General features: G+C 37.8%; 1 protein-coding gene across 1 annotated transcript in view; it reads left to right on the top strand.

The window, feature by feature from the left end:
* The first annotated feature begins 5770 nt into the window (after positions 1-5770).
* TEX26 (testis expressed 26) overlaps positions 5771-27258 on the top strand; it is a 31749-nt gene continuing 10261 nt past the window's right edge. Inside the window, exons 1-5 of the mRNA XM_027877600.1 lie at positions 5771-5789; positions 9499-9594; positions 21859-21943; positions 23161-23326; positions 26906-27062. Coding sequence (XP_027733401.1) covers positions 5771-5789; positions 9499-9594; positions 21859-21943; positions 23161-23326; positions 26906-27062 — 523 coding nt within the window. The remainder of the gene's footprint in view (positions 5790-9498; positions 9595-21858; positions 21944-23160; positions 23327-26905; positions 27063-27258) is intronic.

Below are 27258 nucleotides of genomic sequence, written 5' to 3'. Positions count from 1 at the left end.
AGAATTCGTCAAGGTAACCAAGAAAACTAAGGGCAGGGAAATCTTTCCATATATAGTTAACTAGGGTAATAATTAAATCATTTGGGGGTGCTTCAGACTTCCTTTTGGCTTCTACCTGAAAAATGTCAGTAGTTAACATTATTATTCTATGAATCAAGTTTTGATAAGATGAGATTAATGAAAACAGAAGACAGGGTTTCAGTTAACCAAAAAGTTGCAGAACGAATGGCCCTGATCCCCTAACTATACATAAAAGAAATTTGGGCAATTCCCCTCTTGCAGGCAAACATAAACAACATTATGAAACATAAAAGCTAAGGTAGTCCAAAAGTAATCACCAATATTAAATAACATCAAGTCTCCTTGTAGTCAACTCCAAATGTTATATTTAATCAGAAATGGCACTTTTTTACTTTTTTATGTTTTATTTATTTTTAAAAATTAATTTATTTTTAGTTTTCAACATTCACTTTCATAAGCTTTTGAGTTTTAAATTTTCTATCCCTCCTTCCCCACTTCCCTCCCCAGGACAGCTTGCAATATGATGTAGGCTCTACATATACATTCCTATTAAACATTTTCACATTAGTCATGTTGTAAAGAAGTATTAGAACCAATAGGAAGAACCACAAGAAAGAAGAAACAAAACACAACAGAAGAGAAAAAAGAAGAGCAAATACTATGCTTCAATCTGCATTCCAACTCCACAGTTCTTTCTCTGGATATGGATAGCATTTTCCATCATGAGACTTTAGGAGATATCTTAGATCCTTGCATTGGTGAGAAGAGCTGAGTCTATCAAAGTTAGTCATCACACAACATGGCTGTAACTGTGTACAATGTTCTCCTGGTTCTACTCACTTCACTCAGCATCAGTCCATATATGTCTTTCCAGGTTTTTCTGAAGTCTGCTTGCTCATCATTTGTTATAGCACAATAGTATTCCATTGCATTTATATACCACAACTTGTTCAGCCTTTCTCCAATTAGTGGGCATCCTCTCAGTTTTCCCTTGGAAATTCTGGAATAGGCCTCATTCTCAGGGCAGCTTTGGGAGGGGGCTTCTCCTAATATATCCGCTTCTCTGGTTCCAAGTCACTTTTGGAGATTCCCTAAATTTTTGCTAAAATCTGCCAGTAACAAGGACTTAACACAATTTAGTACAATCTCCTTAATATCGTTGTCCAGTAACTAGTTCATATGGTGAAAACCAGCCCAAATCTTATGGAACAAATCCTATTAACAACAGAGCTATAAGAGGAACACAAATTAGGAATCCATATTCACCTGAAACTTCAGAGAATTTCAGTTTTTGCATATTTCTTGCTCTTTCTGTCTTTACCTGAAACCTGTACCCAATATGGACAATGTAATCAACAGTCTGAAGAAAGAATCTTAAAAAGATCCTTGAAGACCTGACTTGTAAAAATGAGTCCTTCTGTCTTTTTATATTATCAGAGACTTAAAAATAGGAAAAAACCAACATGATTAAAAAAGTTTCTTTATAATTATTAATGTAATTTTATATGTAAAATCCTTAATCCAGTTTTGAGAACTTATTACTAAAATATACTCAAAGCCTGTATACTCCATTAGAAATGTTTAGAAGCCAAATATATATATATATGTATATATGTATACTATTAATAATCTAATATCATCCAGATTTAAAGAGAAATTACTTTTCTAATGATGTAATTGTGTCCTCTTCTGGATATCATTTTTCATATTAACAGCATTTTTTATACAATGGCTTTTCAAAATTTGCAATATAAGAAAAATTAGAAACCTAACAATAACAAGAATATCATGGATTTTTAAAAATCCCATAATACAAAACATTTTGCCAGTCAAATAATATAAATTCATTTGAATGCATTTCTGAATCCTCTTATATAAAAAAATCAACATCTATCAATTTGGCATTCTATAGTAAATTACATTAAAAAACAAGTATAGAGTAATTACACTTATTAAAAATACTAATGGTGAGCATTTATATAGCACTTATAATGTGCCAGGGACTGCACTAAGTGCTTTACAATTATCATTTGATTCTCACAACAAACCCTGAGAGGTAGGTGCTGTTATTATCCCATTTTATAGATAAGGAAACTGAGGAAAACAGAAGTGAAATGACTTGTTCAGGTCACACAGCTAATAAATTTCTGAGGCTGTATTTGAACTCAGGTCTTCCTGATCCATGCAGTTTCCAAGCATATATCACTTTAATTCCAGATATCAAATGTATTTTAGCATTAAGTTCTTTTTTTTTTTTTTTTTGCTTAGGCAGTTGGGGTTAAGTGACTTGCCCAGGGTCACAGAGCTAGTAAGTGTCAAGTGTTTGGTCTGAGGCCAGATTTGAACTCAGGTCCTCCTGACTTCAGGGCCTGTGCTCTATCCACTGTGCCACCTAGCTACCCCAGCATTAAGTTCTGATTTACCACAATTATCCTAATATGTGAACACTTGTCGATCAATCATTGCAGTTGTGTTAGACTCTTTGTAACTCAATTTAGGGCTTTCTTGGCAAAGATATTGGAGCTTGTCTGCCATTTCCTTCTCCAGCTCATTTTAGAGATGAAGAAACTGAGGCAAACAGGGTGAAGTGACTTGCCCAGAGTCACACAGCTAGTAAATGTCTGAAGCTGGATTTGAACCCCTGAAGATGAGTCTTCCTGACTCCAAGCCCAGCACTCTATCACCATGCCAACCCAGCTGCCAGTATGTGAGAACACATCTCATTGTAAATGAGACCACATTATGATCTTGTTTCAGGACAAACCAGCTAAATCAAATCTCAATTTACAACAAATGGTAACATTGAAAATCTCAGTTTTCCCAAGGACCATAATCTTCGAACCAACTGCTTTCAGCTAGCTCACCTTCAAAGACCTGGTGGCAGTCTCACATTCCCATCACCCTCTTTAGGATCCCATGAGGCTCTAATGATTTGTATGTCCCTTTCCAATGGTCCTTCAAGGACAGATTGCTGCAGATTTATTTCTATGGTTTCTATTTGGTAAACATTATAATTTGATAAAATATTGTCTGTCTGAAATTAACATGCATTTTCCCCAGAAGTTTCTCATATCTTTATCTGGATAGAATCAAAACCTCCTTAAACTTCTTTCCAAAACTCCCAAACCCTTGACTTTCCAACCCTCCCTTTCAGTCAGTGAAAACAGACTCCAGCTTTAACTCTCCACCCATTCTCCTTCTATCTCTACTTATTTAAACTTTCCTGTGTTTTTTTTCTTTTCAGTGGACTTTGATTAAAGCCTACCAAGTTCAAAATTGACCTCTCATTTTCATTCTGATTCCTCACTTTGCTTTACCTTTATTGCTTTTCTTAAATCCATCTCATCTTATTTCCCAATCACATTCTAGTGTTAACATTTCCTGTATGGATTTTCTTACATAATGCCAATTAACTGCTCTGCTTTTACTTCTTCAGTTGTATAGTCTATTTTAACTCTGGTGACTTTTCTACTAATTTACATAAACAAATTATGTTAAATCATTTTGAACTAACTTCAGTCCTGCTTATTCTTTAGCAGGTAAAATCACCACCTATTAGAACAAAATGCATCTGTCACCCTCAAGAAAAGGGGAGAGAGTAAACAGAAGTATGTGTGTGCCATTTACTCTCTTTATCTCTGCAACCTGGCCAGAGTTGTGAAGGCAGTGAGAAAGAAAGAATCTTGCACTGAACTCCCACTAACTAAAAAGGACAGTGAAAGTTAAGTCTTGTGAAGGCAGTGAGAAGGAAAGAAAGTTGTACTAGACTCCAACTAATTAAAAAGATCAGTGGAAGTTAAGCTCCTGCTCAATATGTTTTTGTTTTTTGTTTTTCATTCTTGAAAAGAACTATGATATCAGAGAAGCAATGCCATGACATAGAAGTGAATTGACCCTGCTTAATATTGCAAATAGTTGGAAAAAACGTTTTGGTGTTGAGATTCTTTAGTCTTTTCTGTGCCAAGGTTTTTTTTTAGGCTCTCCTACAGCAGTTTTTGTGAGTGGCGAGGTGCTGTTCTCACAAGTTCTCCGTGGTAAACAAAAGCTTGTGAGCACAAGAGAATTTTGGAAGTGGAAGCCCCCAACAAACCCCTGACCTCATTGCCTGCCGGTTTTCTCTAACTAATCCTAGGCTCATCCTAAATAAATGAGTGTGAGAGTAAGATATACAGGCACAAATCACCTGACAAAAGTGTTACGTATGAGTCACATAGGAATCATATGAAGGGAACTCAAAACATAAGCTTGGGTGGACCTAAAACAAGACCTGGGTGTGGGTACTCAAAGCAAGAATGCTTTGGGTGGATCCAGGACCAGAGGGAATCCAAAATTCCTCATACCCATTTCCAGCATTCCTAAAGAGTTACTGAAGTCAAGCAGACCTTTTGGATGCAAGCAGCCTCTAATCACATAAAGTTGGATCCAAGCATCATTAATAAATGAGAAATAATCACAGAGTAAGGCAGATAGGAGGAGGCAAACTAGGTGAGAGCAATGTCACAAAGACCTAGTCTAGCAACCAGGATATCTAAGAGAAGATAGTGATCAACTGTGTCAAAGGCTGCAGAGAAGTTAAGAAGGATGAAGAGTGAGAAGAGGCCATTAGATTTAGCAATTAGGAGATCACTGGTAATTTTGTAGAGAGCAATTTCAGTTGAATGATGAAGTTGGAAACTAGACTTCAGAGAGCTTAGAATCCAGTCAGTGGAAAGGAAGTGAGTGCTGATTATAGACAGTTTCTCAAAGAGTTATTCACAAAAGGGAAGAGAAATAGATATAGGATGATAATAGTAGGGATACGGGAAGAGCAGGTGAAGGTTTTTAGAGGATGAGGGCGACATGAAAGGGTTTGCAGGCAGCAGGAAAATTGCCAGAAATAGGAAGAAACTGCAGATTAGTACTAGTCAGAAAGTGGGGGTATTAGACAGGGCAACCTGCTGGAGAAAATGAGATGAAATGGGAGAAGAATGGAATGAACAGAAAGAGAGTTTTGTCATGACAAGGAAAAGGGTTGTCTTTTCATGTGAGACAAGGATGGAGGAAGAGATGGTGGGGGGAAGATGTATGAATGATATGAAATGAAAAAGAGAAAAGAGGGAACTCTGTGAGAATGGTCTCAATATTTTTGGTGGTATGAGGCAAGGTCCTCAGCTAGGAAGGTGGGAGGAAGGAAATGTCATGGAAGACTTGAGGGGGAAATGAAATGTTTTTGGAAGAGACTATATGGTGACTGGTATAATTAATTGATTAGGGAGGCTTAAGAGGATTGCCATGCTTTGGAGAGTGCCTAGTTGATATTATGGAACATAATTGTAACCCAGACAGCATGGTATTATGCTTTTCACTAGGCTCTGTTCAGAGCACAGGTAAGGTTTGAAGGCAGTAGATATGGTTGGTTGGTTGGTTGTTGTCCATCGTTCTTGAAGATGACTAAAATGACATCACTATGTTAGAATCAAGTTACAATGTGTTCGACTGTGGCTTTTCAAACCAAAAGAGCTCAAAATATTCTACTACAGGCTGGGTGCAAATAGACCATGTGAACATTTGGGGTGGATTCTCTAAATTAGCTCATCTCGTGTTTCTTTTGAATTTCAATTCTGCTTTGCTCATAGAGCGCAGCACCTTCTCTGATGAGGGCATGCCGTGCTGGGTGGTGCTATGCCAGTTTCTCTCATGTCATACAGTCAATTCCAAAGTTCTTAGGAGAGACCTTAAGAGTCTCTCTCTATCACTTTTTCTGACGAACATGTCAGTGCTTGCCCTGCGTGAGTTCTAGATGATGGAAGTAATTCAAGGTTGGGGCTTGGCAAGACATGATCAATGGTGTTAGAATAAAGGTGGGCAATGGACTCAAGTACAGAGGAAAGTATAGAAGATGATTGGTGCACCAAGGAGTCAAGATATAGGGAAAGAAGAATGTATTCAGTACAAGGCTGATGACCTGGGAAAGAATTGAGGGATGGAGGAATTAAAGGTGATGGTGAGGATAAAGAACAGGATTGGGATGGGGTGGGTGGGAAGACAGAGGTGAGGATAGACCGATAAAGGAATTTCAGAGCTCATGAACGTGGAAGTGGAACACTTATGAATGATGGCAAGATCAAGGGCATGGCCATCTGTTTCTGTGTGTAGCTGAGGTGGGGTGGAGGAGGAGGAGGTGATGAGAACTGAGTAGATTTAGGAACCATGAAGTTAGGGTGTCTGAGGGAATATTATCAATCTGTGTGTTGGAGTCCCATAATATGAGGAAGGGAGTTGGGATAGAGGGAAAGACAGTGAGCTAGTCATTGGACTTAGGGAGGAAAGAAGAATATCCTGGGTGGAGGGATGGCGGTAAATAACAGCTACCAGAATATTGATCAGGTAATAAATTTGGATTGAATGAACCTCAAAGGAGATGTTGCTGATAAATAGAGATGATGCCATGACATCAGGAGAGAGCTGGGACTTACAGGGACCAGAAAATGGAGGGAGGAGTGGAAGAGATTTAAAGTGAAAGCACACTTGTTAACTGTGGAGTTGGCATTTCCGAGAGTACAGTAGAAGGAGCAGGCAGATCTAGAGGGGGACATTTGGAGGGCAAGTTGAAGTAGAGAGAGATTGGGATATGAGAGTAAGGGAATAGGCAACTGGGGATGAGGGATGAGGTTTGTATAATAACGGTTGAGAGTTCCAGAAATATCAAGACAAGGGAGAATATGATAAGATAGGAATATGTTAACCATTGAGTAATGGGGCCAGACCAAAAAATCAATTTTTGACAAAATCATTTGAGAGAGGCAAGTTATTAGACTGTTCATAGCCTTCCTTCAAGGTCCAGCCTTAGGATAAGTAGTGATTCTGTGTTTTGTGAAGCACAGGGAATACTGCCTCACAGCAAGCAAAGTTATGGCTTGGGGGAGTCCCAATAGGAGGTAGGAGCTGGAAATTTTCTGAGGAGAGATGAGGAGGCAGTGATAACACTTCTAAATTCAATCAGCAAACATTAAGGTCTCCTCTGTGTCAGACACTGTTCTGGGATCTGAGGAAACTAGGACAAAAAAATGTTTCTGGTTTCCAATAAGATCTTCTATTTGGGAGGAGGAGATGGGAATCCTTTGGTCCCTTGGAGCTCGCCTGAGTGCCTTAGAAGGAGAAGAAAGGAATGGTTAGCTTTGGAAATTAAAATAAAATAAAACATAATAAAATAATAAAATAAAATAAAACAAGATCCTCTTGTTCCTCCTCTACTCACATTTTCTCTCTGTGACCTCATCATCGACTGATCGAAAGAAGGCATTTTAACCTGGAAAGACTTATGTGGACAGAACCAGGAGAAGATTGTACACAGTAACAGCAACATTATGCTATAATCAGCTATGATAGACTCAGCTCTTCTCAGCAATACAATGATCCAAGATAATTCCAAAAGATTTATGATGGAAAATACTGTCCACATCCAGGAAAAGAGCTGATGAAGTCTGAATGAAGATCGAAACATACTATTGTTCACTTTTTTGTTGTTTTTTGTTTTTCCTTCCTTGTGGTTTTTCCCTTTGGTTATGATTCTTTTTTCACAACATGACTAACATGGAAATATATGTAACATGATTATGCACATACAACCTATATTAGATTGCTTACTGTCTTAGGGAGAGGAGGAGGAAAGGAAGGGAGGGAAAAAATTTAGAACTCAAAATCTTATAAAAATGAATGTTGAAAACTATCTTTATGTGTAATTGGAAAAAAATAAAATATTATTAAGTAAAAAAAAAGACATTTTAGAGAAAAAGGAACCAAATCATGGTGTCAAATTTTTGGTGTGCAGTGTAGAACATCTCCTTTAATAAGACTTTAAAAAAGCAAATGAATGCCTGGATGGGGTAACAAATACACAACTCATTTATGTTGTAGTATAAACAATCTGTTTCCTATGTAACAGGATGTCCAACTTAATACTTCCTTCTGATGGTAGAAGGAGATTCCTGAGATTCTGGAGAGAAAGGAAGAAATATAGAAAAGATAGATAATGATAAAAAAACTTCAACAACATGACAGTTTGCTTGCAATTGACCCTATTTACTTCCATCTATATATGGACAAAAAAGGAACTCAATATTTTTGTGCCAGGTGCCAGTATAAGTCCAACTTGGCAGGAACATTGTCCCTATGTGTTAATACACCAATACTGATTCTTTGTAGGATTTATGAATTTTTGAAAATTGGACTGACTCCACTCCTAAAGAGCCCAGTGGCCCAATGTGAAGAATCCTGTACTCAAAGGACCTGGATTTGAATTCTGGTTCTGTTGCTAGTTTTATCTGTATGACCTTGGAAAAATCACTTAATATTTGAGCCTCTGTTTCCTCATTTGTAAATTCGAGGGGCTTGGAATAGCCAGCCTCTCCTGTTAGTGCATTTCTTAATTTGTTACCCTATGATTCTATGATCTATACAAGTCATTGATAGAGGTCAGGGAGATCTGGGAGCCAATGGAGAAAACATCTCAACATACAGTTATTGTTATTTTATGTGCTAGTGCTCGGAGCTGGGAAACACAAAAACAAGGCAGTCTCTTGCCCCAAGGAGTTTATCTACTTGGGAAAATGGTGGTGGTGGTAGAAATCTCTTGATACTTTTCTTAAGATTCTCATGCAATTGTGTCATTGGCCATAACCAGCCCTTGGGCTAGAGGTTAACCACTACTGCCTTAAAAGAAGAAGAAAGGAATGATTAAATTTGTCTAGTGAGAGATTTAAAAAATAAAGGACTAGAGTTGTTGTTTGTCCTTCATTTTTGAAGAGGACCAATGATATCATGAGGTGATGTCTTGACTTGCATATGAATTGGATTTAAATGAAGCAGAGTTGCAAAAAGTTGTCAGCCTCACTCTATCTTACAGAGTCATCTAAGTCTAGTGGCAGGTCAAAAGTCAGGACAACTGGTGATGGTCTGGGATGCAGTGGATGATGACCTTGATGTCTTTGATGTCTGACCAAGCTCTAAGCCTTCCACAGCATCTACCTCAGCCTCTTTCTTTTGGCTGTTGTTGGAACAAATTGTTCTCATCCACCCATTCAGGTAGGAGTTGAGGTAGTCTTCCCATGCTTGAGGTAGACATCCCCTTAACTCACTAGTTTGAGGCCTGCTGGTTACCCTCAACCTGTTTTAGCCCATCTGCTGAGATGGTTTTACCAGGCTGTGGCTGTTGTGCATGCTGTATAGCTTTTTGGAGCCACTGGTGAGAGCTGGGTGACCAGTTGGGACACCAAAAGTGGATGAGTAGCCTTGGCAAGCCCTCACACCAGAGGTGTAACACCCCTCACACCCAAAAGGACTAGACTAGTAATTGAAGAAAAAGAGAATCAAGCCAGGATGTACATTTTCCAGGGTCTTGTCTCCTTTAAGTAGAAAAGTAAACAATGCTTAGATGAGGTAACAAACACCCACCTCTTTCATATTATGGTGTAATAATTCTGTCTGCTCAATAAAAAGTGGCTGGCAAGAGATCTTTATCTCTTTTGAATATGAAAAAAATAGTTAAAGACTTCCAGATGAATCCCAGGATTCTGCACCCTAGGCTTATAGAAGGTCAGGAGTGGGGGCAAAAGTATAGTTGAACTTAACTGGGTATACGTAATTATGTGGATGGGACCCTGGGTTTTCAAAACCTCTGCACAAGCTTTGGGCACTTTAAATTTAGGCCTAGGGATGGATTGAATAAGTTTGGATATAGTCTTAACAGTTCTCAGAGATTGCCTCCCAGTTCATAGAGCGGTTACGGTGTTGGTTAGAAGGAGTGAAGGAATTACAACCAAGAAAATAAAGGGTCCTTAAACTATTGGCACATCGCGTAATTAGACAGTTTTGTGTGCTCTCTTAGGAAGTAAGATCATAGGTTCATAGATTTAGAACAGAGATTTGGAACCTTTTTTTGGGTCTTTTTTTGGTCTTTGGCAGTCTGGTAAATCATATGGTCTCTTTCAAAGAATAATTTTTTCTACTTCTTTATTCTTTATTTTTTCATTACATGTAAAATATTTAACATTCATTTTAAAAATTCCTTTCTTCCTCGTTCCTTGAGAATGCAAGCAGCTTGACATAGTTATACATGTAGTCATGTAAAACATATTTCCATATTAGCCTATGTTGTAAAAGAAAATACAGGCAAAAAAAAACCCAAGAAAAAATAAAATAAAAAAGTATGCTTTGATCTGCATTAAGACTCCATCAGTTCTTTCTCTGGAGGTGGATAGCATTTTTCATCACAAGTCCTTTGGAATTGTCTTGGATCATTGTATTCCTGAGAATAAGTAAGTCATTCACAGTTAATCATTGTACAATATTGTTAGTGTGTACACTGTTCTCCTGGTTCTGCTCACTTCATTTTGCATCAGTTCATGTAAGTCTTTCTAGGTTTTTCTGAAAGCAATCCTTCTTGTCATTTCTTGTAGCATACTAGTATTTCATCACAGTCATATAACACAATTTGTTCAGCCATTCTCCAATTGATGGTCATATACCCCTCAATTTCCAATTCTTTGTCACTACAAAAAAAGGCTGCTATAAATATTTTTGTACATATATGTCCTTTTCCTTTTGAAAAAAATCTTTTTGGAATACAGATCTAGTAGTAGTATTGCTGGGTCAGAGGGTATACTGGATTTTATAGCCCTTGGGCATAGTTCCAAATTGCTCTCCAGAATGGTTGGATTAGTTCACAACTCCACCAACAGTGCTTTAGTATCTCAATTTTCCCATATGCCCTCCAACATTTGTCATTTTCCTGCTCTCTAGTGTTTTTCATATGACTCTAGATAACTTTGATTTCTTAATCTGAAAACTGCTTGTTCATATCTTTTGACCATTTATCAATTGGGGAATGATTCTTATTCTTATAAATTTGACTCATACATATTTGTATGAGTATGTACATTGACTCTCTACATATTTGAGCAGTGAGGCCTTTATCAGAGAAACTTGCTGTAATTTTTTTCATAGTTATGATTATTGTGTATTTCCTTCTATCCTATTTTCTTTCATTTATCTCTCTCCTTTTACCCTGTAGTTTCTCAAAAGTATTTTGCTTTTGAGCTCTGCCTCCCCCAATCCAGCCTATCTTTAATCGACCCCACCCCCTTCTGTTACCCCCTTCCCCTCCTCCTACTTCCTTGCAGGGTAGGATAGATTTCTATACCACACTGAGTATGTATGTTATTCCCTCTTTGAGTCAATTCTGACGTTGTTGTTGTTTGTCCTTTTTGCTCAAAGAGGACCAAAATGACATCATGATGTTGGAGTCAATGTACTGTGTGTCTGGTTGTGGCTGATCAGACAATATGAGCTTGAAAGACTCTTACCACAGGTTGGGCACAAATAGTCCACGTGATCATTTGGGAGGAAAATGTCTCTAAATCTGTGCATCTCACGTTTCTTTTGAGCTACTACAATTCTGCTTTGGTCATAGAATGTAGTGCCTTCTTTGATGTGGCATGCCATGCTGGACAATCCAGTGCCAGTGTCTCCCATGTCTCACACTCAATATCAAAGTTCTCCACAGAGATCTGGAGAGTGTCCTTCTATTTATTGCTTCTTCTTCTCACCGTGTGAGTACCTGCCTTGTGTGAGTTCTTCACAGAATAGTGTTTTAGGCAAATGTATGTTTGATATTTGAACAATGTGGCTAACCCATTGGAGTTGTGTTCTCACCTGTAGAGTCTGAATGCTTGGCAGTGCAGCTTGAAAAAGGACCGCAGTGTCTGGTATCTTATCTTGCCAGGTGATCTTCAGAATCTTCCTAAGACAATTCAAATGGAAGTGGTTCAGTTTTGTAGCATGGTGCTGGCATACTGTCTGGGCTTCACAGGCATACAACAATGAGGTCAGCACAGTGGCTCTATAGACCTTCAGTTTGGTAGGCAGACTAGTGAACTTATCCACAGCATTCAAAATTTATGCATTTGCTGTAACCAATGGTTCCATGTATGGATCGTGTGGCGTTGACTGGTGGAGAACCTCTATTTTTCGATGGTGTTTGGCTAAAGTTAGCATAAGCAGCAGAGAATCAATCCATACTTTGTTCTCAGACTTAAAGACTGCATTGAGTACATAATCATCTGGAACAAAAAGTGGAGCACCAATTTCTTCCTTTTTAGTCTTGGCTTGTAGCCTTTTCAAGTTAAATAATTTACTGTTAGTGTGATAGTTGGTCTTGAGCCATTTTAATCCTTGATGAAGGTGTCTGACAGCATCACTGAAAACATTATGCTAAAAAGCATGGGAGCAAACACATAGCCTTGCTTCACTCCAGGTTCATCTTCCCCTTCGTTGTATAAGCTCTTTCATGTCTCTTTTATGTGAAATAATTTATCCCATTATACTTCTCCTTTCCCCTTTCTCCCAGTGCATCCCTATTTCTCACCCTTTAATTTAATTTTTTAAGTATCATCCTATCATAGTCAATTCACACTCATGCCCTCTGTCTATGTATATTCCTTCTAAGTGCCTTAATAATGATAGGGTTATTGGGACTTCATCTTCCCATGTAAGAATCTAAACATTTTAACCTTTGAATTCCTCATGATTTCTCTTACTTGTTTATCTTTTTATGCTTCTCTTGAGTCTTGTGTTTGTGGCATGTAGAATTCCAAGAGACAAAGTTTCCAGGTATTAAAATCAATTTATTAATTAGGGTAGCCAATAATCAATAAATTGATGGTCAATGATTTCTCTTGGTAATCAAAGATGCTAAGGGAGAGTCTCCCACCAGTATAAATCCAGGTCTGTCTTCCTGACAGCAAATTACTGGGAACTCCCCTAGGAAGAGAAAAAGCAACCCTGATTGGTGGATATTACGTGAAAAGATGGGCTAAGAGTTCTTAATAACTTCTACTGAGTACATGGATTGGTCATGAGACCTAGTAGCCGCTAGCAATTTGGGCAGGGAAAGCCATTTCAATCTTGAGTTCTCTGGCTAATTTTCTCCTTCATGAGCCAGGCTGCCCTAAACTCTGATGAAGGGAACAAGGACAGAAGCTCTTCCCTTTGGGGCGTGTGTGTGTGTGTGTGTGTGCGTGCGTATGTGTATGTGAATGAGGGATCAAACTTAAGCTGCCTCCTATTTATAAACAGAGCTCAGATTCCCAATTGGGTGAGGCCCAGCCCAACCTAGTTAATGAACAGATGCCTTGAGAAGAGTTGGAGTGAGATGACATTCCTTAGCTAGAAAAGAATATGACAAATTAATAATCAAATGATACAGCATTAAAAATTAATTTTCCTCATAATTTGAAAGTCAAATTTTCTATTTAACTCTGGTCTTTTCATCAAGAATGTTTGAAATTGTCCTCTATTTTATTAAATATCTATTTTTGCCCTGAAGGATTATACTCAGTTTTGTTGGGTATGTGATTCTTGGTTGTAATTCTAGCACCTTTGCTCTCCAGAATATCATATTCCAAGCCCCTCTGAACCTTTAATGTAGAAGCTGCTAAACCTTGTGTGGTCCTGATTGTGACTCCATGAAATTTGAATTGTTTCCTTCTGGTTGTTTGCAATATTTTCTCCTTGACCTGGGAGCTCTGGAATTTGGCTATAATATTCCTGAGAGTTTTCATTTTGCGATCTTTCTCAGGAAGTGATTGGTGGAGTCTTTCAATTTCTGTTTTACCTTTGCCTTGATAATTTCTTGAAAGATGATGTCTAGGCTCTTTTTTTGATCATAGCTTTCAGGTAGTTCAATAATTCTTAAATTATCTTTCCTGGATCTGTTTTCCAGGTAACTTGCTTTTCCAATGAGATATTTTACATTTTCTTGTATTTTTACATTATTTGAATTTGTTTTATTTCTTGATGCCTTAAAGAATCATTAGCTTCCACTTGCCCAATTCTTAATTTTTAAGAAATTATTTTCTTCAGTGAGCTTTTGTATCTCCTTTTCCATTTGGCCAATTCTGCTTTTTAAGGAATTTCTCCTCTCCAGTGATTTTTGTGCCTCTTTTTACCATTTGGCTCATTCTGTTTTTTAAGGTGTTATTTTCTGTTATTTTTTGTGCCTCCTTTAACCAAGCTATTGACTCTTTTTTTTTCATGATTTTCCTTCTCACTCTTCTTTTCCCAATTTCCATCTACCTCTTTTATTTAATTTTTAAAATCCTTTTTGAGCTCTTCCAGAAATTTTTTTGGGGGGGGCCTGAGACTAATTCATTTTTCTCTTTTTGAGGCTTTGCATGTAACTGTTTTGACTTTGTTGTTTTTTTTTCTTCTGAGTTTGTGTTTTGACCTTCCCTGTCACTATAGTAACTTTCTATGTTCAAGTTCTTTTTTGTTTGTTCATTTGTTTATTTTCCAGCCTATTTCTTGACTTTTCACTTGTTAAAATTAGGCTCTGCTCCTAGGGTGGAGGGAGCACACTGCCCCAAGCTTCCTGTTTTTCATGCTGCAGTTTTCTGAGCTAGTTCCAGGGGTCTGTAAGTTTTCTGTACTTCCAAGGTGGCATGGTCTAAGGAGAGGTATGGTCACTGCTCTCCTGGCCTGTGCGCTGTCTGTGAGTGACCACAAGCATTCTTTTTCACCCTAGAACTGTTACCAGGGGCCCCACTCCTTTTTGGCCACAAGTTCTAGTGTGCTAGTCTAGTGCTTCTCTCCACCCTGGGACTGAGACCAGGAATCGAGCGTGGGCAGTGCGACAGAATCCTAAATGCACGGTGTCAGCCAAGGGGCCTATGTCCAAATCCCCTTACTTCTGTGGGCTGAGAGTTTCAAAAGTCACCGCTGCTGCTGATTCAACCGCCCCCAAGGCCTGTGCTAGACAGTGCTCCATTTTCATCCCAGTGAGGCAGACTTTTCCTACCAACCTTCTAAGTTGCTGGGCTAAAAAATTGCTTCACCCCATCTTTTTGTTGGTTCTGCCACTCCAGAATTCATTTTGAGTCATTATTTTAAAGTTGTTTAGAGGGAATTTTGGGAGAGCTTAGATGAATCCCTGTCTTTATTCTGGCTGTCTTAGCTCTGCCCCTATAAAGAATAATGTTTCAAAATGCGTAGAATAAAATACTTAGGGATTACAAAGGAAAGCAATTATATTGAAATACAATTATATATGGGTAGCTAGGCAGCACAGAGGATGGAGTGCTGGGCCTGAAGTCAGGAAGACTCATCTTCCTGAGTTCAAATCCGGCCTTAGACACTTACTAGCAATGTGGCCCTGGGCAAGTCACTTAACCCTCTTTCCCTCAGTTTCCTCATCTGTAAAATGAGCTGGAGAAGGAAATGGCAAACCACTCCAGTATCTTTGCCAAGAAGACCCTAAATGGGGTCACAGAGTCAGGCACAACTGAAAACAAGTGAACAACAAAAAGCAATAGATTCATACACCCATATCTATACCTGTATCACAGCCCTCAGGTTAAGAACCCTTAATTTAGAGCTTGAAGTAACCCTCAAGAGGTCATTTACTCTAATGCTCTCATTTCATAGACAAGGAAACTGAGAACCCTGTGACTTGTACAAGGGGCAATAAGAGTCAGAGACAGAATTTGAACTCAGGTCCTCTTGCTCATCTGTGCTTTGTGAAATTCAACAAAAGGTAGACAGAGGCACATTTTCTCCAAGCAATATAGTAGTGTATTAACAGGGTACAAATTTATCAAGTAAGTCTAATTACTGCCTCAGTTTATTCAAAAGACAAAGAATTGAAGATGCATTTCCTTTTTTTATAAGCATAGAACAAAGAATGCACAGAGTAGATGAGGAAATCATACTATTGGTTATGGGGTTGGCAACATCCTGGGGGTTGAGGAATCATGATTGGTTACATTAAGGGATGGGATTTACACACATGTATGACTAGGACCACCCCTCTGTTTTAAAGGAATGCTATAGATTTATGGGACCCAGCTGCATCCCAAGGCTATTGAGAGTGAACCAGGAGTAGTAGTTCACTGGTGCCTGAGAATGAGATAAGACCACCTTTAATTGGGCAATGATGGGCTAAGCTGGGGCCAGGTCAGCTTGTGTGCTCTCAAGGATAATACAAATGTCGTGGGGTTTCTCAAGAGATGAAATTATGAGGGATAACAAGCTTCTTTGGCACACAGTGATTTGCAGATGGTTCTAGGATAACAGTTCCCTTAGAATTAGAGTGTTTTGTGAGAGTATTGAACCTCCAACCTTTAGCTCAGAGTTTTCCTTTAAGTAAAAGTGATCAGTAAGGAGAATAAACTTTAATATTCAACTGTGAGAGAGGAAGACTGAACTTTTGAACTCATGAGCTTCTACACTCAGAGACAAAGAAAAGGCTTAGGTTTGTTACACAGAATGCAGATAAGATTACAGAATAGAATCAATTGCAGAGTGAAATCAATTATAAAATACAGATCAATAATTAATTTTCACAGCTTTTTCTACTGTACCATGATGCCTCTTCCACTGTAGCAGTCTTCAAGTAGCCATCGTACCTCAAATAACCCTTTCCAGTTTCCTCATAATCATAATAATAGCTCATATTTTTAGAGTTTAGATATTCACAAAGCAATTTTCACCCAATTTATAAAAAATTCATCTTTGTTGTTGTTGTTTGGCTATCACAGTCCTTTCTGAGCATTTTTTACTACAATTTTTTGAATAGTAAGATGGGAACATTAGGATTTGCATTGTCCTAATGTTCCCATTTTATAGATGAAGAAACTCTGGCACAGTGAGTTCAATTGACCTTCTTAGGGTCATATAGTTCATGTTTGGTAGAGTAGATGGCTTTGAATTCAAGTTTTCTACCTCCAAATCCAGGGCTTTTTTCACTATACTATAACCAAATGTCACCAAAGATGATGACACCACCCTTTTGAATATTATTTTTGACTTTGCTCTCAATCACCCCCTATTATTTGCAATCCATCAATCCATTAATCATGCTGTTCCATTCTTTTTAGTTTCTCTGGGTTCACCTCTTCCTTTCTATTTATGAAGAAACTGTGACCCCAACTTCTCATCCGTGGATGGAGATAGTGCATGTAAAGAATTTAAAGTGCTCTATAAGTGAGAATTAGTTAACTGGCCCCCTTCTTCAGTGGATCCAGCTCTAATGATCTCCTTCTAACAACTTTTTATCACATCACTCTCCTGATGAAGACCCTTTCGTACTTCCCTGTTGCGTGTTACAAAAAGATTACAGCCCTGGAATACTATTTGAGTCTCCATCAATTGCTTTTTCCATCTCCTTCTCCCACTTCAACTTTCTACCCCTCCAACTTTACTTTCATATTTTGATGGATCTGGGATAGATGTGGGTACTTGTTCCAGCAATATAAATTACAACCCATCCTTGCCCCTCTCATCCTGATTATGCAGTTGTCCTGTAGATCTTCCATAAAGAAGCCCACTGTTCTGGCTCATCCTGGCATGTCTTCCCAGCTATGACTCATTCCCATCTCTAGGTCTTGACTCATGTAACTCCTCTTATCTGCATTACCCCCACTCCCTCACCTTTAAAATGAAACCATCACTTGCTTTAAGCTCGGCTCAGAATCTATTTTCATCAATGAACTTTTGCAGACCGGCTACTAACAAAAGATCACTCAAATGAGAGAATGGATTTGAAAGGGCTGGGTAAAATTACATATTGAGGATAGTTAACTCATTGGATTACAGTCAGGATGCAAAATAATATTGGTGGATAGGTGGAGTCAAGATGGTAGAATGAAAGGAAACGTTAGAGTCCAGATCTCTTTCCACACCAGGTAAAGCAAAACAGAGAAAGAAAATTATAAACCAATTTTCCTAATTAATATTGATGCAAAATTTTTAAATAAAATATTAGCAAGGAGACTACAGCAATTTATCACAAAGATCATATACTATAGCCAGGTTATATTTATACCAGGAATGCAGAGGTAGCTCAATATTAAGAAAATTCTAAGCATAATTGACCATATTAATAACAAATCCAACAAAAATCATATGATTATTTCAATAGATGAAGAGAAAGCTTTTGACAAAATACAACCCCCATTTCTTCTAAAAACCACTAGAAAGCATAGGACTAAATGGAGATTTCTTTAAAATGATAAAGTAATATCTATCAAAAACCAAGAGCATACATTATCAGTAAGCTAGAAGCTTTTCTAATAAGACCAGTGGTGAAGCAAGGATGTCCATTATTATCATTAATATTCAATATTGTACTAGAAATGCTAAGTATAGCAAGAAAATAAGAAAAAGATATTGAAGGAATAAGCATAGGTAAAAAAGAAACAAAACTATTTTTTTTTGCAGATGATATGATGGTTTACTTAGAGAACTCCAGAAACTCATCTAAAAAACTAACCAAAACAACTACTTTATCAAAGTTGCAAGGTTTAAAGTAAACCCATGCAAATCATCAGCATTTCTGTATATTACCAACAGAACTCAGCAGGAAGGGATAGAGAAATTCCATTTAAAATAACTACGGACAGTATAAAATACTTGGAACTCTACCTGCTAAGACACACACAGGAACACAATTATAAAACATTCTTCACACAAGTATAGGTCTAATAGTTGGAGAAATATTCGTTTAGTATGGGTACACAGATGCAATGTAATAAAAATGACAATACTACATTGAATTACTTTACTTATTCAGTGCCATACCAATCAAATTACCTAAGAATTACTTTATAGAGCTAGAAAAAAAATAACATAATTCATCTGGAAGAACCAGAAAGTCAAGAATTTCAAGGGAATCAATGAAAAAATGAGAAGGAAGGGGGCCTTAGTAGTATAAGATCTCAAAGATGTGATTGTCACAACAATTTGGTGTACTAGGTAATAAATAGAAAGATTGATCAGTAGAACAGATTAGGTACACAACATACAGAAGCAAATGAATGTAACAGTCTGTTGTCGTACAGTTGTTCAGTCACGTCCAACTCTTTGTGACCTCATAGACTTGTCCACGAGGTTTTCTTGGCAAAGATACTTAAATGGTTTGCCATTTCCTGCTCCAGTGCTTCCCCATTTTACAGAAGAAAAACTGAGACAAATAGGGATTAAAAGTGACTTGCCCAAGGTCACACAGCTAGTAAGTGACTAAGGCTAGATTTGAACTCAGTCTTCCCAACTCCAGGCCCAGTGCTCCATGCACTGTATCACAATAACCTGGTTATTGATAAACCCAAAGATCCCAGCTATTGGGGAAAAATACCTCACAATTCAACAAAAACTGTTGGAAAAACTGGAAAGTAGTCTGGCAGAAACTAGGTATAGACCAACATTTCACACTGTATAGCAACTTAATGGAATGTGGAAAAATTACTTGTCAGATCTATGGATGGGGAAGAAGTTTATGACTGAAGATGAGATAGAGATGTTCACAGTATGTAAAATGAATAACTTTGATTACACAAAATTTAACAGTTTTGCACAAGTAAAACTAATGCAGAGAAAATTAGAGGAAATTTGGAAACTGAGAAAAAAACTTTTGCAGCAAGTTTCTCTGATAAAAGTCTCATTTCTGGACTATATAGGGAACTGAGTAAAATAATACAAGAAAAAGAACCATTCCCCAATTAATAAATGATCAAAGATATGAGCAGACAGTTTTCAGAGGAAGAAATCCCAGTTATCAACAGCCATACGAAAAAATGCTCCAAATCACTAATAATTAGAGAAATGCAAATTAAAACAACTGTGAGGTACCATTTCGTACTCATTAGATTGGCTAAGATAACAAAAAAGGAAAAATCACAAATGCTGGAAGGCCTGTGGGAAAATATAATGCACTACTGTTGGAGCTCTGAACTAATCTAACCATTCTGGGCAGCAATTTGGCACTATGTCCAAAAAATTATTAGAGCTATGCATCTCCATTGATCCAGAAATAAAGCTACTAGGTCTACATCCCAGAGAGATCAAAGAAAGAGGAAAAGGACCCATATTTATAAAAATATTCATAGTAGCTCTTTTGTGGTGGCAAAGATTTGGAAACTGAGGGGGGATGGTCATCAATTGAGAAATGGCTGAACAAGTTATGGCATATGAATGTGATGGAATAATACTACTATGCTATAGGAAATGATGAAGGGGATAGTTTTAGAAAGACCTAGGGATATTTATATGAACTGATGCAAAGTGAAATTAGTAGAACTCAGAACAATTTTATACAATAATGGCAATTTTGTGAAGATAATCAACTTTAAACACTTGATAACTCTGGTCAACACAATGACCAAACACAATTCTATAGGACTCATGATGAAACATGGTGTCCACCTTCAGAAAGAGAACTGATGGTCTCAGAGTGCTGATGATATATAATTTTTTTCGGATGTGGCTAGTCCTGGCATTTATTTTACATGATGATTATACATATCTACAATGCATTTTGTTTTACTTGCCTTCTGAATGGGTAGCAGGGTGGAGAGAGGAAAAGAATTCAGAACTGAAAATTAAATAAAATTGACTTAACAAAACAAAGTAATCTTGGTTGGCTATAAGGCTCAGCAAACCACAGCTTGAGGTTCAGATCCAACCATTCTTAGTTTATGGTTCACACAAAAATAGTCTGTGATGAAATTCAGCCACACCTGGGCTAGAATAACACTGGGATGAGATGAATTTATGAAGATGAAAATTAATAGGGATAAATGTAATGTACACTTGAATTTAAAAAAATCAACTCATAAGTTCAATATGAGGGGAGGATATGTGGCTAGAGAGTAGCTTTTCTGAAAAAGATTTGGAGATTATAGTGAGCTGTAAGTTCAGAGTGAATCAACAGTGTGAGATAGCAGCCCAAACAGCTAATACAACCTTAGGCTGCAGAAAAGATATAAAAGTACAACAGTATTACTAGAGGATTAAGAGTTCTATTGGACTTTGCTCTGGTCAGATCATATCTGGCATATTGTATTCAGTTCTGGGCTCTACATTTTAAGAATGGCATTGGAGAATAGCTTAGCTGGAGAACATCCAGAAGAGGCCACTGGAATGGTGAAGGGTCTTGAGAATCCTCCAAATGCCATCTGAGGATTGGTGGAAGGAACTTGAGGTATTTAACCTTGAGAAAGGAAGACTTAAAGGGAACATGATAGCTCTCTTAACCTCAAGGATTGTCATATGGAAAAGAGATTATATTTGTCCTGCTTGTGTCCCAGAGGGCAAGACTAAGAACAGAGGGTAGAGGTTATAATAAGACTTATTTGGGCCCGATAATGGAAATAGTTCCTAACAGTTGCCTGTCCAAAAGTGATGTGGATTGCCTTGGGAGGCAGTGAGCTCCATCTCCTTGAAGAGTTTCAAGCAGAAAGACAGGATGATGACTTGATCCAGGACCAGGTAAGTTATAGAGGGGATACTTGCTTAGATATGGACTAAACTATAAATGGCCTCTGCAGTCTCCTTCAGCTTTGTTATTCTGCAATTCTGTGGCTGTCTATTGAGGCGAAAAAACTTAGAGAGTCAAACAATCGGCCAAATTCTTATAAAGGAATTTCTTTCAATGGGCACAGATAATTTGGATGATCCAAATCCACATCTCATCTTTTTCTTAATAACAGGATTTGATGACTTGTATTATCCAGAGAGTTGACTTAATTCATGCATAGGATTCTTTACAGTTATGATCCTCTAATTCATTACCTATATGTGCATAGTCTCCAAACAACCAAAGAAAAAGCTTTCTACCCTTTTCTCTTAACTATTCTGAGCCTATTTCTATTAGTTAAGGGGCTACATTTGCATTAGAAAAGTTTCCTTTATAGCAAAACTGTTCTTATGCCAAAACATTTTCCTTGTTGAATTGATGCTCTCAAACAGTATACAAACAGAAACTAACCTATGTTCATCAAGTCTGAAAATGCTGTGTTATGCTTTCAGCGGGAGATACCAATTGGAATTCCTATGAAACGACAATGATGCATGTGTACACCCCTAAACGAATAGAAGTTCCTGACCCAATTCGGTGAGTTATGTTTTGATATAAATACTTCTGACTAGCTCATTTTGTTTTGTTGTGTAGAAACAAAATTAAAAAAAAATGATTATCAGTCAATAACAGCATCACTGAACATCCACTGTGTGCCCAGCACTGTTTGTTCTAGGTGTTATCAGCACTGAAAAATGGAAGGAAGAGCCATCCATATGTCTCCTGCCCTCCAGGATTTATAGTATAATTTGGGAGGTTGAAGAGACAGACAAATAAATAACAACAATGGATGGGATGGCCATAACGTAGCATCAGATATCATAAAAGTTTTGTAATTGGAACCAGAAGACTTGGATCCAAATCCTTGCTGGCTACATCACGTGTTTGGCCCTGGACCAGTTACTTCCCCTCTCTGGAACTCAGTTTCCTCATCTTGAAAATGAAGGGGGTTGGACATGGTAATAACTAAGGACTTGTCCAACTAATAAAAAGATATAATCCTATGATCCTGGGAAATATGAAATATATAATATTTATATCTACATGTAAGATAAAATATATATAAAACATAGAAACATGTGCATGGCTCATTAGAGCTATCCCAAAGGGGTTGCCAAGAGGATTTAAAAAAAACTACCTGGGGATTCAATCTAAATTTAACCCATAAGAAGACATCAAGAAAGGTTTAAGGTTCTATAGAAAATTGCTCTAGTCTGTGATTTGACCACATGTAAGATAATTAATATATTTACACAGTTCTCTATCATCCCAAAATGTTTTCTAATACATTTTCTCATTTGATTCTTAGAACAATCCTATGAGGTAAGTTATTCCAAATACAGTTTCCATTTTAAAGTTGAGGAAGCTGAGGTCAGAGAGATTATGTTTTAAAAATATATATTTATTTGGCTTTCCTGTAGATACAACCTGAATTTTCTCAACAGTTTGTTGTGTTCAGTCTTTTAAAATATATGAAAATACTTTTATTAGAATATGGCCCCTCTCCTCTTTTTTTGTCTTTCCAAGTCTGGCATACTTTTGCAGACAGCCATCTCAGAGGATTGTTTATCCTCAAGAAACTCTACAGAGTTTATTATATTTGATCTTGTCTACCTGGTCCTGCCTATCTTTAAAAGTTGGAAGTTTCTACCAGTATTTCTACCAGAAATACTTCTGGTAGAAGTGCTTGGCATGCTTTGTTGTAACACATGGCCTCAGATTCCCTTTTACAATTTCTAATGTGTTTCTTACAGTCATAATGATTTCAAAAGGTTAGGATATTCATACAAGCTCAATGATCCTATCGGCAACCAAACAGTATACAATGAACAGTATGATTGGAAACCGTACTCTAGAGAAGAAATGATAAATACTGCAACATCTTTGGAAGGTATCATCAATAGGCCCCATCCTAGCAAGGTAAGACTGATGTAAATACATATAGATAAACCTAAGTAGAATTTCATTGTATAGCAATAATGAATCTGAAAATGTACAAATACATATGTCTCAAAGAAACTTCAAATGCCACTCTGAAGACCGTAGTTTCAAGTAGCATCTCATTGGAATAAATGTGAATGGAATCTCCTAATAATAAAATTCCAGGGTTAATAAGTGTTATTGTGATGTCTTAGGTATGGGTTTACTTGGAGGAATTTGGTATAAATAGTCTTTCCTCCCTGTCACCTCACATTTTCTTTGTATTTTCTTTTGCACTATTATTTTTTGTGTAGAGTATTCACCATGTCCCTTCTGAGTAGCAGCTCCATGCCAACCTTGTTTCCACACTCTTTGTCATATCCCCTCTAGTGTCTAGCAGTGTTTAACATGTAGTAGGCTCTCTCCATAAATAGTTATTGAATCGATTTGAAATGCATAACATTGAGAAAACATTGTCTAGAATTTTGCAGATTTTTTATTGGCCTTCTTAATATATGTAGACTGGGGTAGAGTGGTATACAGGCTGTGGGCATGAACCCAGGTCAGCAAAATGGAGAAGGGAACAGTAGGTTGCTGAATTGCAACTTCAAAATTTCAGGAATTTGGAAATCAAAGACTACGGGGATGATTTCTTTGATGGAAAAAGGCTAAATGAAACATTTAATTTTTTTGAAAGTGAAACTTTGAGGAAAGTACATTGGTCCTGATTCAGGGCTCTCTTGGAGTTTATATATGATGACTTTTACTTATTTCCAAAGGGTTGTGAGGTCATCCTTAATCCCCCAAAGTTCAAAGGAGTGACCTGGTCAGACCTGAATTTTAGGAGTAGTACCTGAAGAGAGCCAAATTTCCCTTATTCCTTGGAAGATGAAGAGTGGAAGTGATTTAAGATAAAGAATTTGTTAACAATAGTAAAGATTCCAGAAGTCATAATGGAATGGTGTGATAGAATGGGATGACAGAGGACAGGTTAAAAGATAATTGGAAAAGATAATGAGTTCTACTTTGGAACATGAAGTTTGAGATGCCCATGGGCTGAATCTCTGGGTTGAAATGTCCAATAGATAATTAGTGATATGTGAGACTAGAGCTTAGGAGAAAAGAAACTAGGAAGGATATGTAGATTTGGAAATCATCTCCAAAAATATGGTAACTGAACCCATGGGAACTAATAAGGTAGCCAAGTAAGAGTGTAGAAAGAGAAAAGAGGAGCAGTTGGTGGTGCAGTGGATAGAGCACCGGCCCTGAAGTCAGGAGGACCTGAGTTCAAATCTGACCTCAGACCAAACACTTGTCACTTACTAAGCTGTGTGACCCTGGGCAAGTCACTTAACCCCAATTGCCTAAAAGAAAAAAGAGAGAGAGAGAAAAGAAGGCCTTTGACAGAGCCTTGGGGGGAGGCGGGGCAAGGTATGTCATAGGGTCATGGGGTCTAAAGCTGGGCAAGACCTCTCAGAGACCATCCCAGCCAACACCCTCTTTTTACAGACAGAAAAAACTGGGGTCCACAGGAATTTAAGAGACTTGCATAGGGTTACATAGTCAGCACCAGAGACTGGATTTAAATGCTTACTAGCACTAAGCATTCCAGGACCAGTGTTGTTTTCACTGGGGTGTGGATGATTCAACAAAGGGCACTGAGAAAGATAGATAGGAGGAGAGTCAGGAGAGAGCCGTGGCATGCAAATAAAGAGAGGAAAGAGCGTCCAGAAAGTTAGAAAGAATATTCTACAATGTGACAGAGAGGTCAGGAAAGGATGACAACTGAGAAAATACCAAAGAATCTCGAAGTTAAATTAGTAAAGAGAGTCCACCAGATTTGAAGTATATTTTCCCCCTTTCTTTCCCTCTGGAGAGGTTTTAGTTTGGCACAATCACTAGGTGTGGGGTCCCCTCCAGTTGGTGCCATCTGGCCATTTTTTCCCAGTGCCTTTTGCTGGATTGTCCATACTGCAATGGAAAGAGCCTGGTCTTGGAATCAGTAAAGTGGGGTTTAAATCCAGTCTCCAGGGCTGACTCTGTGACCTTAGACAAGTCACTTAATCTTCTGCAAACCTCATCTGCCAAAGAAGGAGGGCATTGAATAAGATGGTCTCCGAAGTCCTTTTTAGCTTTAGACCCATGAACTAATGAGATGTCTTGACAGGGAACATCTTGGGTAAGCGTCTTTAGTGACCAAGGGAACTACAAAGTAAAGGCCTCCTAAAGGGGTTGGAGTAAAATCACCTGGACACTGAGCTAAATTTATAGTCACCACCTCTGTGAAAGGTAAGTAACTGGGGAGGTGGGGTGGAGGGTGGGGATATCTAAGGACTGAAATGGCTGTGAACTGAAGTTTCAGTGATAATAATATGGCCTATTTTTATATAGTGTTCTATACTTTATAAAGTGCCATACTCACAAAAATCGAAACCTGTGTTGTGAGGTAGGAGTGTGCTGGAGGTAGCTGAACTAGCTCACTAGATGGTTAAATTTTCTCAGTGTTAGCATTCATACTTTGGAAATAAGTTATAAATCAGGGCTTGGTTTATTAGTTTTCTAATTGTCTTAGAGCCTTAAGAAAGTGATAGAGAAAATATTAATAATGCAGATTAAATATAAAAGTATATTGGCTGTTCATTTTTCATTTTTCGAAAGCTGGTTGCAAACATTTACCAACACACACCTTCCTACAAGTATTATTGTTCCCATTTTATAGATGAGGAAGCAGAATCAAAAGGGTTGTTACTGACCTTTGGTGGCATAGCTAGTTGGTGGTGGAGCTGTGATTCAAACTCAAGTCTTCTGGCTCCTATCCAGTCCTCTTTCCATTATACCATTGCCAAGAAGTCAAGGCCAACTAACTCTGTGTATAAGGTTTCTACATACAGAAGATGACTTTCTAGCTGTGGCGGCACGTATATAGCTCAGGGATGCTGAGCAGATATCTCCAGGAGATTTTATTTGTACTGCTAATACTCATTTCTCAGGGGAGCTCTGGGGAACTTTCCAACTTACTAGTCCAAATAGGGCTGTAAGAAACCCCAGCAGTAGCCCCTACATATCAAGAGTCCTAGATGATCATGATGTGAAAGATAATAGAAGGAAAAATAAAGACTATGAATTTATAAGAAATGAATAGATAACAAAATTATATATACATATAGGTATATATTACACACACATACACACATATATTCATATACATTTACATATACATATACATATATATGGCAGTTAGGTGGCACAGTGGATAGAGAACTGGCCCTGAGTTCAAATCTGACCTCAGACACTTACTAGCTGTGTGACCCAGGGCAAGTCACTTAACTCTGTTTGCCTCTGTTTCCTCAACCATAAAATGAGCTGGAGAAGGAAATGGCAAACTACTCTAGTATTTTTGCCAAGAAAACTCCAAGTGGAGTTACAGATTGTTGGACATAACTGAAACAACTCAATAAATATATTTATTTTTATAATAAATAAAATAAATATATACATATGTGAAATGCTGAGTGGTATACCAGCTGCATTTTTATTGGAAAGGATGACTATTTCTAACAATTTTGTTTGTATTGATAGGAATTTATGATCTGGAAACTACCTCGGCAATTTTCAAATATGCAATCAGACTGTGCTTCTCCATGGAGAATTCCTGCTACACTCAAAGAAATTCGTAAAGCAATAGCAGATCAGTATACCTCTAGTTTCCGAGAAGACTACTTGGACAAATCAAAATGTAAGCCCCCCGGTTTTCCTTGTTTCCTGCATGGGAAGTCATGTGTTGGATTCCATTCTTCTCTTCGTACATAGAGATTGATTGCTCCATTTCTCCTCTGAAATGTAGGGGAATTGACCAGCAATTAGCCCCAGTCTCCGTCTAGGACTAATGACTGGGATGGGAGCAGTGCACCAAGATTTCACCTTAAGGCAAA

This window comes from Vombatus ursinus, unplaced genomic scaffold (assembly GCF_900497805.2).
Source record: "Vombatus ursinus unplaced genomic scaffold, bare-nosed wombat genome assembly UNPS02014813.1, whole genome shotgun sequence".
Taxonomy (NCBI): Eukaryota; Metazoa; Chordata; class Mammalia; order Diprotodontia; family Vombatidae; genus Vombatus; species Vombatus ursinus.
The sequence above is the reverse complement of the archived record's forward strand: the minus strand, read 5'-3'. Positions and strand labels throughout refer to the sequence as shown.